Genomic DNA, 19070 nt, shown 5'->3' on the forward strand with positions numbered 1-19070 from the left:
TCACCAAGTTAAGTTCTGATAAAACAAGTCTACACACCACCGATCTCTGAACATTCTCATGCTATCGTCTGTAATGTTGTCCAAGGACCGATTCAGCATTAGGTGTTCGATGTACTCAAGTGCATACACCCCGCAATCACCACTGAAAAATTAACAACAAACACATTTAGAGACTGAACTGCATTTAAAGAGTAATGGCAAATGAAATAATAATATACTATATTAACAATTACCTTGTTTTACTTTGGGGAACCACCTCACTTGGCATGCGTCTAGCATGTATTAATCTGAGTTGGCTACTGTCCCCTAAGTCCACATTCAGAATGTTGTTGTTCACTTGATCATAATAGCCAGTAGACCTCAGCCGATGTGGAAACAACTCAGTCCAAGGTAGCATGATGGCATCAAACTGTGCGTCGCTGGTGCATGATAAATCATTATCGTACACCCGAATCTGCCACATATCAATATCTACCTCAACAGCAACCCAATGTTTTTGATGATCGAAGTACATGACGAAGTATATGAAGTTCAAATCCTTCCAACATGGCATGTAACGGCTCTCCATACCCAGATAGTACTGGTTCACTGCATCTGGCCATTCGAACGTACTTTTGTCACCAGTCTGGCAGCTCCAAATGCCTATGAGGAATTGTGGAAGTGTTGTGTCCAAAATCACACTTGGCTGAGGGTACAACTCTGGAAAATGATGGCCTCTCCTCCTCATCAAGTGTGATATGGCATCTATGTGCTGCATAAAAAAAAAGAGAAGATTAATCAATGTCGTAAATAAAGTCGCGAAACGTCGCGAACAATGTCGTTAGATAAATTTGCCGAATGTCGCGACAATGTCGTGACAATGTCGCGACATGTCGTTAAACAGAACGTACAAAAAAAAGTGACCATGTCGCGAGAATGTCGTGACAATGTCGCGACATGTCGACAAATAAAACAGAAAGAAAAAACTTCTGTATCAGCAACAATGTCGCGAAAATGTCGCGACATTGTCGCTAACACATCGACAATAAAATAAAATGTTGCAAAAAAAATCAAAAATACTAATTAATGATTAAATACTTACATCATCGTGAAGCCACTCCGACCTAAGAAACAAAGTTGTGAAGAACTTGACATCGCCAACACCGGTGTGCACATTCCTAGGTCGGGCATTGGGAATGTCTCCAATCAACCACCTCTTGAACGTACGAAGCAATCTACGGTCTGCTGGTCTCTCCGGGTCTACGTTCTCTGGAAGAACTCGCCTCTTTTTCTTTTCCGCAGTGTAGTCGTTCAAGTACTTTGGCGGCTTCCTCTTCCTCACAAATGGCACATTTTCTGGGGGTCCAGGTAGAAGTAGGACTTCGTCCTGTGATTGTGTATCCCCAATGGCCGTGATAATTGCTTCCAATGGAGTTGACGGTGCCTCGTTATCATCTGCTTCCCAATCTTCTGGGAAGACATCTTCGTTATCACTCGCCTCTTGTTCCTCATTTTGCGGTGCAGGTGTGGGCTCTCCAGGTGTGGGCGCTCCTTTTACCATAGCCATCAACTCGTCCATCTTAGCCAGTAGAGTCTCCTTCAGATCTTTCTGACTCTCTGTGAAGGACCGCCTCATACTGAGATGGCTATTTACTAACCCCGTCTGTGCCAACATGACGGCTTCCTGCTGGGACTCAAGCTTCTCCAGCCGGGCCTCAATGCTATCAAACCTCTTTACAAGGTCAGTGTCCACAGTTGTACTGGTTAGAGCAGAAGGACCTGCTGAAGTAGATGGCTCGTGTACTTCAGGTGCCGGTGGTGGTGGAACTAAATTTGCCTTTGTCACGGCCTCGTTGATGGTCTTCGCTTGAGTTTCAAACACAGACTCCTGTGTACCATCAACGTCCACCGTTTGTTCTACGTCCATCTCAAAGCAAAGAGGGGCTTTACCCTCATTAATACTCTTGAAGTATGCCTCTTCACTGGGCCGGGGAAACAAGCACTTCTTCACCACCAACTGAAACAAAAAAGAAAACACAGAATAATTAAAAACTGTGAAAAGAAGTCAAAAATTATGATAATTGCAAAAAGCAGCACAATGTCGCGACATGTCGATAACATGTCGCGACATATGTCGCGATAAGCGATGCAGCAATTTCTTTTGCGACATCGCATAATGTCGCTAACACATCGCGAACAATGTCGCGAATGTTCATTTTCAATAAATTTAAATAAATTACTGAACAGTAAAGAAACATACCCGACTGTTGAATAACAGTGCAATGTCGGTTGCCTTGACATCTTGTTTCCGCTGGCCCTCCGATGTTTTCCAGCTCAACATATGGGGAACTTGGTCCCGTTGCAGTGGGCATACTTCTTCCCCAACTTCTCAATTGCTTCGTATGCCCAGTACTGAAAGGCAGGTACATAGCCACTAACAGTGTACTTTGCCTCCTGAGCAATCTTCTTCCCCTTCTTCTTGTCAACATTATCCTTGTAATGTTGCATATTCTTTCCTAATGTCTCCATCAGCTTACGAAAAGCGCGCTCGCCCCACGGATACTTAAAGAAGAATTCGAGATCGTTAACAAACTTCAACATCTCAGGCCAAACTTGGACATTGCCCTCCTTTGATACTAATACACCTTCAATGAAAGCGATCAGTCCAAGCTTGTAGGCATCATCTTTATCTTCGCACCTCTCAAGTTGGAGCATAAGGGAGTCCAACTAAACAGAACTCTTCCCTTCAAAATAAGTCCGAACTAGATGGTCGTTGGACTTGGCGTGTATTTCCTCGTCTGTAGGGGCACTACCCATAGGTAAGCCAGTAATGAGTCCAAACTCTATCCGTCCGAATCTCATGTCATTTCTCCCTACATGAAACCAAACCTCATCCTCCTTTTCTGTGTCCACTTTCATTTTTCGTAAGAGGAGGCTGTGGACCAACGCGCCGGAGAAAGTTAACTCTCCAGCTTCCCAAAAGTGTCCGAAAGGACTAGCCTTCACTGTCTCAACCAAATCCATCTCAGTAAACTTGGCCTTGATATATCTGAACCTATCTGTACCCCGATAGGTAAGACGTCCCGTGAAATGAGAGGAAATTGGAAGTTTAAGTTCAGGAGCCATCTGCAAAATTGTCAACAAATTTGTTAGAAGTATGTCGCGAAACATGTCGCTGTATGTCGTTATACATCGCTAAACATGATCCTAATCAAATCGCCAAATACGTCGCTAATATATCGCTAATGAATCGCTAAACACAAAAAGGAGGATGCAAAACTAGTCCTATGTATAACTGTTATATATCGCTAATATATCGCAAACATGTCGCCAAACACACATACAAGTCGATAAAAATCATGAAACCTTCGTACTAAATGCAATATCGCTAATTATGTCGCTAGTATATCGACAACACGTCGTGAAAACCACGGTTATCAGAAAATCCCCAACTTTTCTAGACGATATCGCGTTATGTCGTGAACATAGTCGCGATACGTTGCAAATTTTGCACAAAAACCAGAAAATATACCAAAACAATGAAATTCAAACAAAATCAAACAAATTGAACATAAACTAACTACATTACTTTAAAATGAAGCACAAACAATTAAAAAGTAATGAAACAACAAAAAAGTTTAGAAAAATACCTTTTTTTATGGTTTTGGATCTGGGTTTCGTTTGGGGGTGTCGCGAATGGGGGTTTCTCGATCTCGTCTCCGGTGCTAGCGAATGGGGGTTTCTCGATCTCGTCTGGGGTTTCACGATTTCTTCTTCGAAGAGTTCGCGATGTCGTCTGAGATGGGTTTCGCGATTTCCTCTGGATGCTGGGGTCGGGTGGTGAGGGGGTGGTCCGTCAGTGGAGAAGAAATGGGGTGGGTGTCGTGGGTGGTCCGGTGAGTGAGAGGGTGGTCCGGTGAGTGGGGTGAGGGTTGTCTGGTTTGCGTGAGAGAGAGAGAGAGAGAGAGAGAGAGAGAGAGAGAGAGAGAGAGAGAGAGAGAGAGAGAGAGAGAGAGAGAGAGAGAGAGAGAGAGAGAGAGAGAGAGAGAGAGAAAAGCGAGAGTTAGAGGGAGAGTGAAAGTTTGAAATTGGGAGGGTAAAGTTGGGATTAAAATTAATTGGAGAGTATTCTTTTTATTTTTTTTACCTAGTATATTAAAACAATATATGCTATTTTTAAGCATATATTGTCAAATTTTCCTTTTCAATTTAAGAGCTTTCTTAGTTTCAACGACTTGTAGTTTTCTTCGTCATAAGAAAACGACATTCGTTTCAGCGAACGACATGCTGTATACTTACATGAGTGTTGACATCATCTCCCGCAAACCGGATAGGAGTGGATAAAACAACAACAATCTAAGAAGAAGAAGAAGAGAACAGTAATTATTCCGATTTCCAATGGCGACTTCTGTAACAACACCACCTTCCCTCTCTTTTTTCTCTTCTTCAGTCTTCTTCACCTCCTCCCAACGCCAAAACCTCAAACCCCTCGTCGCCTTCAAGCCCAATTCCCTCAAAACGCCCACCGCCAGGCCTCTGGCCATCAGCTCCGAGCTCGCCACTCTACCAATCCTCTCCTTCACTGGTGAAAAAATTGGTGAGACCTACCTTGATGTCAAGGCAGCACCACCGGAGACAGCACGCGCTGTCGTTCACCGAGGAATCATTACGGACCTCCAGAACAAGCGTCGTGGTACCGCCTCAACCCTCACCCGAGCTGAGGTTAGGGGTGGAGGTAGGAAGCCTTATCCTCAGAAGAAAACGGGCCGGGCCCGACAAGGGTCCACAAGAACTCCTCTACGGCCCGGTGGAGGGGTCGTGTTTGGGCCCAAGCCCAGGGATTGGAGCATCAAGATCAACAAGAAGGAGAAGAGGTTGGCCATTTCGACGGCGGTGGCTAGTGCCGCTGTGAACACGATTGTGGTGGAGGATTTTGGGGATAAGTTCGAGAAGCCGAAGACGAAAGATTTCATTGAAGCGTTGAAGAGATGGGGTATCGACCCCAAGCAGAAATCTATGTTTTTGGTTATGGAACTGAGTGAGAATGTGGTTCTTTCGAGTCGGAATATTGGGACACTGAAGATGTTGACTCCGAGAACCCTTAACCTGTTTGATATATTGAATGCGGACAAGCTTGTGTTGACTCAAGATGCGGTTGATTACTTGAATGGTCGGTACGGTGTTGATTTTGAGGCTGAGGACGAGGAAGGAGATGAAGAAGAAGCTGGTGGTGGTGAAGTTGAACTAGTAGAAGAAGGTGAGGGAAAAATGTGATAATTGCAAGCATTGTTGAGTAATGAATTAGTTTGTTGCCTGAAATTACAGTCATTTACTTGCTTAATATACTAATTGGATATATAATTTAGCATTTAAAAACTTAGATTCATGGTTCTCATAGATGGATGGCATTGGTTTGATTTAGTTTTGACTTCATTCTTGATTGCGATTATGTCTATGCCAGATTTCTGTTTTGGTTGCTTTTTAAATTTGATAAAACTTCCTACACTTAATATACTCTTTGTTCCTATATATGAGATAAAGACTCGCATACTATTTTAAGGTAGTGTCATTATGAACGTAACTACATTATCTAGGAGAAATGGTGTTATTTTATGAGCTTGGTACATTCTATTGTTGACCAACTTTTTATTTTCGACTTAAGATGCAGGAGTTGCAGCGGATGAGAACCCTGCACCAGCCGAGTAATATTTTGGAGCATAGAGATGCAGGTTTCTGTGACATTTTTTTTCCCTTGGTAAAATAGTCTCCATCTTTCCCTGCATAAAGTTACAAGCATTTAGTATAGCCTTTGAAATCTTTTTCAGAATCTGAGGCTGGTTTTGGTAGATTCCAGTGCATTCATTTTGTATCATTTTGCAAATTCTCTCTTCTTTTTAAATGCAAATGTATCTAATTGGACCAGCTACTGCCCAGTTCTTTGTTCTTTCTCCCCTTGCATATGAGTGGTTTGGCTTTACTTCTGCAGGCTGCTGTTAATAATTTTATTTCTCATCTGTCTTGAATGCGAGCGGAACAAAATATAAAGAGGCACACTCACGCACAAAGGAGAGGAGAGTTGAGAATTTCAGTAGTTATGTTTGTTGGGAATCTTAATGTAATTTTTTGGCTATGTTTTTATGTCAAAAAAATAATAATAATAATTAAAAAAAAAATACGAGCAACCAACCAAATGGCGAAAATTGTTATAGATATAATATAGTTTTGAACAAAATGCTGAAGATATATAAACAGTGAGAAACTAGAGCTTTTGTTTTTGTATATTCGTACACTAATTTACAGGTAATGGACAAATATATTTGCCTTTGAAGATGTTAAGAGAATTTTATGAGGAAGCTTTAAAAAAGTTGACAAGAATTGAATTGTGGAAAAACCTTGGCTATTGAGCTGAGGTTTTATTGTATTTATATACTTGAGTTACAGTGTACAAACGCAACAGAAACAATTCTTTAAACAACAAACTAACTGATTAACTAAAGCTAACTAACTTTCTAACCAGAATTAGTGCTTTTGTTATTAGCCTTTTACGGTATAAATGTTATTATTTATTATTGATGCAGAAATTTAGCCATTTTGCCCGTATGTATAGACGAGATGAAAGTTAGAGGCAATTAAGTGAAATAGAGAGCACACATAAGAATTTATAATAGTTCATTTCTTGTGTTGCGACAGTAATAGAGTTACATTTACTTTGAGTTTTTATTCTCACGAGAATGATTACAAAAAAATAGCTAAGTAGAGACATGCTCTGACCTTACGGGTACTTTTCTAAATGTGAAAAATAAACTAAATGAGCTCTCTTTTTATAGGGAAGGAGGTCTTATTAAAATAATAATAAAATATTCAAAAAATGTGAAAAAATACATTTAAGATAGGGCAATTTACACTAATGTATACATTATATAATTTTATTACAATATATGTGCCTAATAATTTATTTTCATATAATCATACATTTTATCTATTATAAAGAAAATTATTTTCAATTTATTATACAATATATAAATGGTAAGTATTTGATTATTTGATTTATATCACTTATTATTATAGTTATTGAATGATGATACATATTAATAATTATATATTTTTATATAATTTTAAAAATCAACTATTATTACAAATATTGAAAGTTTGTATTTAGATTAAATCATTATTTAATTCTTCCCTATAAAACTATTATTCAAATACAATATACTCAAATTTTAAACATTTATGTTTATAAAAATTATAATAAGAAGATTAGTGTTTTTTTTATTTATTTATTTACAAGTGTTTTTTTTTTATTTGTATTTTTTTTATTATTATTTGTGTTACAAATGTATGCAATTTTTTTTTGTTTATATTTTGTTGATATATTATCACATTTTTATTTATTGTAAAATATATGATTCTCAATATTGATTTTTTCCATAAATAATTTTGTGTCCATTAGGTAAATTATATGCATATATACTTATCTACCATTTATATTTTATTTTTTTCTAATTAAATAATGTTTGAAGTTTATAAAGTTATGTTTGTTTATTTATTTTTTGATGTAAGAATTGTTTTTTAATAGATAAATTCGTTCACTAACTCATTAGAAAATAATCAACATATTGAAACAATAGAAAAATATATATTTATTACTTTTTTTTTTGAATAAACTTAGCAACTTTATTAACTCGCAATCGTTAATAACAATAGAACCTTATGTTTACAATTATAATAAACGTACCAATAATATAAAATATTTTCTATCTATATATGTGTTTATTTTATTTTCTATTAATTAAACATATTAATTTAATAAACAAAATAATAATATTCACATAGGTTTATTATAGGGAAATTTACATCTAGAGTCTTAAAATATATCTCATTTACACAAATAACGTGACTTTTAAAATAATGAAAGTTACCCTTATATTTATACCGTTTTCATTAATATTAGTTTTGTGTTTGATTCATACGTTATTGGTTTATCTTTGTAGTATAGCTTTTTTATTTTTTTGCAATATATCTCAATGTTTGTATGAATTATCTTGTCCTATACCAATAATTTTTTTTTTGTTGTAACTGTACATATATTTTTTTTGAATGGGAATAACTGTACATATAATTTGATATATCTAGATTTAAAATATTTTCTCTTTCTTCTCTTTTTTTATATTTAAATTTTTTTTTTTTTGCTACACTAATAATTATTTGATCTCAAAAATTGTACTATTATGATTTACTCTTTAAGATAATTATTTTAATATGTGAGAAGCATATACTTTTTTGCTACGGAATCAAAGGTAACATTTTAATTAGTTTCTTTCAATTTTTTTCTCTTGTTTTTCTTTTTAAAAGTTTCTTTTATTTTTAGTTTACCAACATTTAAGCAATATTTAAACTATGAAGTATACTAAATAAAACTATTTTATTTTATAATTACTTGTTATATTATATAAAAACTAACTAGTTTCTACAATAAACTTAAAAGGTAAATAAAAATATAATTTTAAAGTATATAATTAGTAATTTAAATGTTTATTAATTTAATTTACTAAATTACATGAGTTTTTTTTATTATTGTTATTATAATTTATTAGTTTATTAAATAGACTTGAATGTAACATAAATATTGTTAAAAAAAAAAGTAATATAAAAGTTTAAAATAACATAATAATTTAATATGATTTAAAAAAAAAAACACACAGGTTTCAAAGTATCAGAAGGTATACAAAATAATTAGTATATAAAAATGGTGGCTTATTATATTACATAACAACTCATTATTTTCAATAAACTTTAAGGTTACCAAAATGTATTTTAAATAATAAGATACCATAATATAACTTAAAAATAATTAATTAATTATTAAGATATTTACAAATAAATTTTGGAGGTAACCAAATTCTATCTCAAATTATATGATATAAAAATGAATTTTTTTCTTTTTTTTTTTTTTTATGTAAAAGTAACTAATTAGTTTCTTATCAACATTATAAGTAAGTAACCAAAAGATAAGTTTTGAAAATGCAGCTAAATTAAAAATAAAAAGTAGAATTTAAGATTAATTTTGTTTCAGGCATATTAATTTAGAATTAAGGTATTTTTTGAAGATGTGGCAAGGTATTATTGTAAATGAGATTTGTGAAGGTATTTTTGTAATTAGTTTGTATTTTGAGTATATTATTGAAAAAATCCCTTTATTATATCACTCTATGTGTGTCATATTTATTTTTTAATAATTTTTTAGAAAATAAATAATATACATAAAAAAAATTGTTTATTTTTTTTTAGTTTTTGTGTTAGTTTATTTTTTCTAATTAAATAATATTTGGAGTTTATAAAGTTATGTTTGTTTATTTATTTTTTGATGTAAGAATTGTATTTCAATATAAAATTTGTTAACTAACTCATTAGAAAATAATGAATATATAGAAACAATAGAAAGAAAATATATTTATTTTAGTATAGTATAAATTGGCTATGTCTATTTTTATATTTACAATTATAATAAACATACTAATAATATAAAATACTTTGTATATATATGTTTATTTTGTTTTCTATTTATTAAACATACTAATTTAATAAACAAAATAATAATATTCACATATGTTTATTATATCACTCTATGTGTGTCATGTTTATTTTTAGTAATTTTAAACATTGATTTATATTTATATACATTAATGTTTATAATTTTTATATTATATTTAATTGAAAAAAAAACTTATTAAATTATAATAATTCATACTAAAATAGATAATAAACATTTATTTTTTAATAAAATAAATATTTAATTTATTTATTTTTTATATAAAACTATTTATTATTTATTTAATTAATTTTACGGAATTATTTATTTTGAATTTTAGTAAACATATTTTATTACTAATAATTTTTAAAATATTAATATAATAAACATAAGGATAATATATTATAAAATAATATTACAAACATTAATTACATTAATCTATTTATGGTTATTAGATTATCATTAATGATTTATATTATTTAATGATTAAAATGTATGGTTTTATGTAATAAGTTTTCAAAATGTTTAAATTTTTCAAATAATATTTTTTTGCACATTTTTTGTAATTATTTTATTTTTGTTGTACATTTATGAAAAAAGCCCTTTAAGATATTAACTTTTGATGATGATCTAATGGTGAAATTAACTTTGGAGGATGGTTGTCAATTTACGGAGCTTGAGTCACGTCTGTGGGACCTATTTTGGTTAGCTGTAGTTGAAATTTGCAACTCTCTTGAGGACAAAATTTGGACTTGATATCTTCATAATTGCGATCGGGGTGTGAGACATGATTTGATAGAGCATTGAAATGCAAATTGAATCGCGTCAATTGGATCAATATTAAGTGAGTTATGGCTGTTTTACTGAAGGTTTTTCTGATACCAGGGCCTAGGTTAACATCCAGCGCCCACGTAGACATATGATGCCAACCTGGACACTGGGCCAAGGGAAAATTGTTAGGGTTTATACCCTAAAAGCAAGTATTAAATGGATAATATATTATAAAATATATTAAATACAATTATAAGATAAATGAATATTTTAATTGTCGAAGTATACTTAATAAATATCTGAAAATTTTATTTTCATATAGAGATGGTATGATCTTGTAAGGTAGTACAAAAGAATTAAGATCATACAATATGAATAAACAAGTCGGTAGTGTATTAAAGTATAGAATCTTTAATATGAAATTACCAAGTACGGTTTACTATGAACTATACTCTAATGTGTATGATTTTGATTCGGATTACATATGTGGATAGACATGAGGTAAGGGTACCATGTATAATTTGATTAGACATGACTGGACCGATATGTAATAACATCTTTCATCAACGCATCGTTTATCATGAAAGAGTTATTCATATCACAACAATGACCATTAGTAGATCTGTCTGAATTCCGAGTGTACATGAACTCATGTTTGTGTTCATTGAGCTCTTTGATTCACTCGTTAAAGTTTCTCAGAGAAGATGATTCTTACAACTTTTATTTTGGGAGCTTTATAACATGAGTGGCTGGTGTTGGGTTTTGTGCCATAACTAAAATTCTATTTCAATGTAATCTTGAATATTCATTTATTAATAAAAAAAAGATTTATTCTATTACTTGTTTAATGTATTATTTGGTTCACATGTTTATTTCATGATCATTTGTTTGATTTATAAATTCATCTAAATTCTTATCACATTAGTATTCCTGATTACTGTGTTGTCTACATAGTGAAAAGTAATCAAGATTATGTTATTAAATAAAGTCCTGCGATTTATCAGTACACAAGATTTCCATTGATATGATAATCAACAATGTAATTTACTTGCACCTTGGATAAGTGCTTTGTCATTTCCAGGACATTGGTAAAGTAAGCTTGGATTGGATGTATGGAGTATACATCGGCCTGGACCGATATTGAACTTGGATAAGATGTTGTTGTTATAAGTGTATTGTCTAAATTTTTCGAGGATAGTTCTGTCAAATGATGGTTCGCAATCTTTTTTTTTTTTTGGTCTTCGATTTGACTAAGCATATTTTTTGGCTAGACAATCAGATATCTTAAAAAAAGTTTACGTCTTGCAAATTCATTAGTGATTTTAATCACTTTGTCAAAAAAAATATATAAATATTTTATATATAAATATTTATTTTAATTAATAAAAATACAATGATATTTTGTATTTACTTAACTTAAAATACATTAATAAAAAATTATTTTATATTTATATATAAATATTTATTTTAAAATATATAAATATTTATTTTAATTAGTAAAAATACAATGATATTTTGTATTTTGTATTTATTTTAATTATTTTATTTTGATGTATAATTAACTTAAAATACATTAATAAAAAATCATTTTTTAATTTATTTTAAAATTTTAAAATAATATATAAAATTATCTTACTAAATAATGTCCTTCCATTAACAAAAATCTGATTAAATATAATTGTACACAACCAAACATAATTGTTTTCCTACAATATTCCCTATAATTAGAATACACCTCATGGAGTAATGAGATTCGGGTAATCCGGTAATGAAATTTCTTGGTTAATTGGAGGAGAAGGTTTCATTCAATTATAAAATGTAAAAATGTTTCTTATACTTTCTCTATATAGTAGAACTTCTATCTAAGAATACATTTGAAATTAAGTACATTATATTCTAATTGACAAGTTATAACTAAATACCGAGTTAGGAAAATTTATAAAATTACTGGAATTTGGGTTAACTTTTACAAAAATACTGTCACACGGAAATTTTTTCAAAAATATTGTGCTTTTATAAAACACTAGTAAAACACAAAACAGAACAACTCAAAACAACAGTAGAACACTAGTAAAACACCAGTAGAACACCAGTGAAAACTTAACATAGTATACTGCAGTATGAAACTTATAAAAAAACACAGTACAAAAGTAAAAAATACCGCCTGGCAGTATTTTTGTAAAAAAATGGCAAAAGTTAGTATACCATGTAAATTTCCCTAGAGTTATACTTGAAAAAAAATCAAAATACCAAAATATATCAATGTAACAATACTAACAATAAACAATCATTAATACTATATCATAATAGAATTATTTTTAAATAAATTTATACATGTATTATAATTTAGAATAAAATTATTAATTTTACATAAATAAATTTACAAAATTTATGTATATATTTTATTAAGATCTAATTATTATTGTATAGAGGTATACTTTAATAATACGAGACTTGGGAAATGTATAACTAATTACAACTTAGAGGTTATTCTTATTTATAACTGGTTCAAATTAGGATTTGATTTTTTTTTTATAACAAATTAGAAGCTATTCTAGTACTCTTAAATAGAAGTTCTACTGTATTACAAAGAATAGAACACATAAAAAAAAGGAATAATTACATAAGACATTAATTTTTTTGTAAAAAAATTATATTTTTACGTCTAAAGATTTTTTTTTATATATATTTTTACAATTTTCCATATAGACAACACGAAAACAACAAAAAAATTACCTAAAAGTAACATGAAAATAACATCTAAATAACATAAATATAACAAAAAATCAACAACAAATTAACAATAGTGCAACATAAAATGACTAAAAAAAATCGTAAAAAATATTTAAAATTCCGTGAAATCGTATTTTTTATATATTTTTTTTGTTTTTTTGTGTATTTAATAGCCTACTCTATGTAATTTGAGGATTGGTTTCATTCATTGAATCATATAATTTTTTTTTTGGTAAATAGCGGCACAAGTACCCAAAGTTTTGAGTTTGTAAGTGGCATAAACCTAATGATTTTTTTTAGTGGCATAAGTACTCAATGTTTGTAAAATTGTAACTTTTCTCTATTTTCGTCAGTACAGGCTCCGTTTTAAATTTTTTTAAAAAAAATTAGAAGTAACTGAAACTACATATTTTTTCGTCCAGACCAAATAATCTAAAATTTGAGTCTTATATGTGTCCTGTTTAAGACAATAACAGAGTCTGTACTGATGAAACTGAAAGAAAATTACAGTTTTATAAACATTGGGTACTTATGCCACCAAAAAAAATTATTAAATTTATGCCGCTCACAAACCTAAAATTTTAAGTACTTATGCTACTATTTACCTTTTTTTTTTTTTTAATATGAATACAGGTTTCACCGTATCATTAGGGATTGAAAAATGATAATAGTTACTCCAGCGAAAGGCCACGGTGAAAGGGTACTTTAGTGTTTTTCGTGCTTAGTAGAGCTTGTAATAGCACATATTAAGATAAGAAGGATCACTCACTCAATTACGATGTAATCCTTACCATAAGCACAGATAAACGCAGTTCATCCGGCCATTATGTTGTCGGGTTTCTCGGACCATGGATCACATCACAGGTCTCTCTCTCTTCCTGTACAATAAAACAGGAAAATAACATGCACACTCCCTACGCAGGTATAATCCTGTTCAGGTTCAAAGGGACTATCTCAGCCTGACCTGCCTGCCCCGCTGGCCAATTTAGCTATTGCGAAGCAGACTCAGGCACCCCTGGTGCGTCTCTTATGTTAGTGGAATCAAACACAGAAAAAATATAATCACTTAAAACAAGAAAGCAAATTTGTTTTATTACTGACGCATTGAGGTAGAACACATAAATAATGTCTTTAGAAAAGTTTCAAACACCAAGCTACGTTCTATACCATAGCACGAACATTAAAACAACCCCAATAACGCGATCTCGATCTGCTGAACATGCTGTTTAAGCGTCCAAACTTGTCAATGTGCTTCCTTTCATTCAATGTTCCTGCAAAATATAAACCAACCCAACCCAATATAAGACCTCCTTTTAAGTAAAACAAATAAATGAAGTTCAAGCAACGAACATTGTAAGAAAAGATTGAAGATTCACTAAGAGAATCAATTACACTGTAGAAAACAATTTTAATACATCAGGATTCAGTGAAGGTCTCTACAATGATAAATTAAAACTAAAGAAATTACAAATGTTCGGCCAGAGCTTAATGCGACGTTACAAATCTTATCTTTGGCTCTTGGATTACAGACTTCGATTATTTTATTAGAACCATTCACGTCTACATACAATCATGTGACATGAGAATAAGAAGGAAAACCGTATACAAAGAAAAAAAGACTGACCTTCACCTCTCTGCGGATTTGACATAGCTCTCAGGCAAGTAGATTTCTCCACCAATCTCACCATGTTGTTCCCCGCTAATAGTTTTCTTAGCAGACAAAAACTCAGCACTCATAGCATCCATTCCTCGCTGCACAGCTTCCTCAGTCCCATAGCCGTGCTCCTCAGCATATTTCCTCACATCTTCAGTTATCTTCATAGAGCAGAATTTTGGCCCACACATGGAGCAGAAATGAGCTACCTTAGCACCATCCGATGGCAAGGTCTCATCATGGAAGGACATAGCAGTCATTGGGTCCAGTGACAAAGCAAACTGGTCCATCCACCGGAACTCAAATCTTGCCTTACTTAATGCATCATCCCAGGCTTGAGCATACGGATGTTGTTTGGCTAAATCAGCTGCATGGGCAGCTATCTTATATGCTATGACCCCAGCCTTCACATCATCACGATTGGGCAACCCAAGGTGTTCTTTGGGAGTGACATAACAGAGAAGTGCAGTGCCCAGAGCACCTATGTTGGCCGCACCAATGGCAGAGGTAATGTGATCATATCCAGGAGCGATATCTGTTGTTAAAGGACCAAGGGTGTAGAAAGGTGCTTCATTACACCATTCTAGCTGTTTCTGCATGTTTTCAGGAATCTTATGCATGGGAACATGTCCAGGCCCTTCATTCATTACCTGAAAATCCAATTAAAATAAAAACAGTATAAAAGTAAACACAGTTTGCTTTTGTTAAAAGATATGTAAACCTTGTGAGGACAAATGTTCATCCATTACCTGTACATCCTTTTCCCATGCTCTGCGAGTCAGTTCTCCCTGAGTTAAAAGCTCTGCGAATTGAGCAGTGTCATTGGCATCATATATAGACCCAGGTCTCAGCCCATCACCAATTGACAAGGCCACATCATACTGATTACAGATGTCGAGAATGTCATCCCAGTGCTCATAAGCAAAATTCTCTTTGTGATAAGCAAGACACCATTTTGCATGAATGGATCCTCCACGTGAAACAATTCCTGTCATGCGCTTTGCTGTTAGTGGAATATACCTTAGTAGTACTCCAGCATGGATAGTGAAGTAATCGACACCCTGCTCAGCTTGTTCAATAAGGGTGTCTCTGAACACTTCCCAGTTTAGATTTTCTGCAATTCCATTCACTTTTTCGAGTGCTTGATAAATTGGTACAGTCCCTACTGGTACAGCAGAGTTCCTGAGAATCCATTCACGAGTCTCATGGATATGGCGACCTGTAGAGAGATCCATGACAGTGTCAGCACCCCACATGGTTGCCCACTGGACTTTGTAAACTTCCTCTTCAATGGAGCTTGCAACAGCAGAGTTCCCAATGTTTGCATTAACTTTGACCAAAAATTTTCTTCCCACTATCATCGGCTCCAGCTCCAAGTGCTTCTTATTGGATGGGATGATTGCCCGCCCACGAGCAACTTCTGACCTCACAAACTCAGGGTCAAGATTCTCACGAGTGGCACAATATAACATTTCCTCAGTTATGATTCCCTGCTTAGCATAGTACATTTGGGTGTATCTAGGTGCACCTAATTTTTCACGCTTGTTGATCCAATCTTTACGTAATTTAGGGAGTCCTATTTGACAATGTGAACAAAACAAATGAATTATAAAGCTATTTTGAGCTCCAAAGACAAGAATCTAGTTTAGTCAAGTGAAATGAAATGGTTTTATGACTAAATGCCGAATCAGATTATCTTAGAATTCCAAGTGTCTAACAGAACCATTCAAAGATGAGAGAATTACTTCTTTTATATAATTCAAATTTTTTTAAACTTGTAGTGAGCATTTAAAGACAGCATGTGTGACTAAGTTGGACATTATTTACTATTTATATTACCAAACAAATCAGGTAATTCACTTCTGGAAATTGCCAAGTTCATTTTGTGCAGTAAGACTCAATAATTAAAATAATTTGGTCTGAATATCTGTCTCCTTAAAACATAATAGCATGGACCAAAACTAATGTCTAACTTTTGAATCAATGAATATAGTATGAGTGTGTGTTAGCAGTGGGGTATAATATAGGCAAATGCAAGTACCACATACTGAAATATGAAGCGCACAGACACCAAGATGAAAAAGAAAATATATGAAAATAAATTTGCATACCAACACGTGGGTCAATGTTTTGAAGACCACTGGTATCATAGGTATCAAAATGAGGTTCATCCCCAGAAAGGTGGACACGTCGAAATGGAACTTTAAGTACATGGCCAGTTTGTTCATGGATAACTTCCCTGTTTTATGGATAGTGACAAGTTCATTAGTAACATATATATCTGAGTTCAGTGCTTTGAAGGGTATATCGCAATAAACAAAATAATAAACATCAATCAAGTAATTATTTTTTTACTTATTTTTGGTTTGAAATAATTTAAATGTTCACACATGACCAACGCAAGTAATTGTCGTAAAAAGTACTATCAGACCTTTGTTCTTTTGTGCTCTTTGGAAAACATTGTTCAAAGGATGGAAGTGGCAGAAAATCAGGAGAAGCGGGATCAACTGTATGCTTCCTTTGTTTGTCCTTACCCTCATTGGTTGTTGGGGGATCAAAGGTTAATGTGGCTCTAGGGCCTGACATTTCCCTTTTATGTGGACATGAAACACGCCCCATAATATCAAATCCAGGTAAGAAGGAACTACTTGGGAACTTTTTTGGAGAAGAATGGTTTCCATTCTTGAACACAACTGATGTCAGGGCACTATGAACTGATGCCATCTCTACAGTGGAGCAAGTAATGAGAGATTATATACTAAGATTAATTTATGAATGCAGAATAGTAAGCTGCATGTATAGCAATTACAACAAAGAGACTATGCTTCATAAAAATTTGAACTTCCATCGTGTAATAAATTTTGAGCTTGTACAAAAAATAAAAATAAATAAAGAATCACTAAATACTCTTAAGTCATGGTCTACTGTTGAATTATGGATTACCATTGTGCTCTATATCATTGAGTTATTTGACATTCTTCTTACTCGACCAAAAAAAGAAAGGAAAAAAAAACCAAGTTTCAAATGTGAAAACAGAACTCCACAACATTGCACCATACCGGAGCCTTTCTAGAAGAACCAGCCATGTAGTAATGTATGAAATATTTTTCTCTTCTTATTAAGACATATTTACTGTACTCTGATCACTCATCCTCCCTTTTGAGCTAGCCTAAAACAATATTAATTGATACACAAATATTTTTGTATTGGCAAATCATAACTCTAACACAAACTATAGCTTTTTCCCTCTAAAAATATATAATTTTCATCTTACATAGAAGAATACACAATAGAAAAAAAAATATATAATTCTATACATATAAATACATTGTAAGCAAAAATGAATTCAAGCGTTTATCAAGATACACTGAAAGAACAACAAATGGTTGAGAACTTCACAAGAAAACAGTAAGTAAACTTCTGTCCAGCTAATCTATATTTAAATGGTACGGTAGCACGAAGATATAATTTCATCATCCGTGAGTAAACAAACAATTTAAGCGCAAAAGATATATAGAGAGATCGTAACACTTCACTATTTAAATGCAAAACGTAAATGATTCTATTCAATATTAACAAAATAAACATTTCAGATTAAATATGCGTATAAAACTCCGCTAGGTAGCTCAATGAGCAAGAGTTAACGGCAAAATCAAAATAAAATTCAATCATGAGCTTTCATCAACAAAAAGAAAAAGAAAAAAACAACTAAATTGTCACATATATTTTCGTCAACTTTCGAGGCAACCAAACAGAAATGAGAAACAAATTTCAGTTTCACATCCTGAAATACATATTCGAGAAGAAAGAGATCGATCGCTTACACGAAGAAGAGGAAGAAGAGAAAGAGATTACTGGTGGTACACAAGGCTTTGGACTCTTATCTTGTTTCAGTAGAAAAGGTTGTAAAGAAAGAGTAGTGGCTGGCTACACCACTAAGAAGATTTTTTAGGATTTTATATATCGGGTGTCAGGCTCAGGTGGACTGTTTTCTTCCAGGATGACGACAAAAAATTACAAAAAGCGTTTCGCCACCGTGGCTTTCATGATTTCCGAGAGACGGGATTCCATCCTTTGACCCCACACCTACTCTACTCTCTATCTATATAGCTACTTAGTTAATCTTATGAAACGTTTGCTCTCAGTGTATCAATAGGTTTGGTCAGGTTATAAATTATTTTTACTAATTTAATATAAATGTCGGGTTATAAATATCTAATTGTAACCTGTCTAATAAAAAAAATATAATCCGCCAATAATTTTTGTCGATTTGGTCGAGTTAATCCGTTGATAGGCCACCTTTGACTTATGTGTATGCTCGTAGGGGTAAAAAGGAAAATATGATTAACATCACATCAGATTAGGCTTTTGCTGACTGTTATTTGAGTTTTGCTTGGGTGTGAG

At 32.8% G+C, this 19070-nt stretch overlaps 3 protein-coding genes across 10 annotated transcripts; 1 reads left to right on the plus strand and 2 right to left on the minus strand.

Annotated features, from left to right (window-relative positions):
• On the minus strand, positions 1 to 2694 carry LOC133034403 (uncharacterized). Its single transcript, XM_061109484.1, has 5 exons — positions 2354 to 2694; positions 2240 to 2243; positions 1082 to 1996; positions 234 to 751; positions 1 to 142 (listed from the first exon to the last, which is right to left on the minus strand). The coding sequence occupies exons 1-5, from the start codon at positions 2692 to 2694 to the stop codon at positions 1 to 3; spliced, it is 1920 nt and encodes a 639-aa protein (XP_060965467.1).
• Positions 2695 to 4281: 1587 nt separating this feature from the next.
• On the plus strand, positions 4282 to 6332 carry LOC115719446 (large ribosomal subunit protein uL4c). 5 transcript variants are annotated; one of them, XM_030648502.2, is made up of 3 exons: positions 4301 to 5236; positions 5648 to 5708; positions 5966 to 6332. In XM_030648502.2, the coding sequence occupies exons 1-2, from the start codon at positions 4378 to 4380 to the stop codon at positions 5683 to 5685; spliced, it is 897 nt and encodes a 298-aa protein (XP_030504362.2). In that variant the 5' UTR covers positions 4301 to 4377; the 3' UTR covers positions 5686 to 5708; positions 5966 to 6332. The 5 variants fall into 5 exon arrangements, with proteins under 5 accessions (XP_030504358.2, XP_030504362.2, XP_030504359.2 ...); XM_030648499.2 differs by having other exon boundaries at positions 4302 to 5236; positions 5642 to 5734; XM_030648500.2 differs by having other exon boundaries at positions 4302 to 5236; positions 5642 to 5708.
• Positions 6333 to 13698: 7366 nt separating this feature from the next.
• LOC115719253 (phosphomethylpyrimidine synthase, chloroplastic) lies at positions 13699 to 18754 on the minus strand. 4 transcript variants are annotated; one of them, XR_004012137.2, is made up of 7 exons: positions 18491 to 18648; positions 17098 to 17392; positions 16778 to 16905; positions 15416 to 16242; positions 14643 to 15316; positions 14180 to 14283; positions 13699 to 14027 (listed from the first exon to the last, which is right to left on the minus strand). XR_004012137.2 is itself a non-coding variant. In XM_030648215.2 (6 exons), exons 2-6 carry the CDS (start codon positions 17388 to 17390, stop codon positions 14271 to 14273), a joined length of 1935 nt encoding a protein of 644 aa, XP_030504075.1. In that variant the 5' UTR covers positions 17391 to 17392; positions 18491 to 18754; the 3' UTR covers positions 14079 to 14270. The 4 variants fall into 4 exon arrangements, 2 of the variants coding, with proteins under 2 accessions (XP_030504075.1, XP_030504076.1); XR_009686323.1 differs by having other exon boundaries at positions 14637 to 15316; positions 18491 to 18647; XM_030648215.2 differs by lacking the exon at positions 13699 to 14027 and having other exon boundaries at positions 14079 to 14283; positions 18491 to 18754.
• Between the last annotated feature and the right edge of the window lie 316 nt (positions 18755 to 19070).

Source organism: Cannabis sativa, chromosome 2, assembly GCF_029168945.1.
Source record: "Cannabis sativa cultivar Pink pepper isolate KNU-18-1 chromosome 2, ASM2916894v1, whole genome shotgun sequence".
Classification (NCBI taxonomy): Eukaryota; Viridiplantae; Streptophyta; class Magnoliopsida; order Rosales; family Cannabaceae; genus Cannabis; species Cannabis sativa.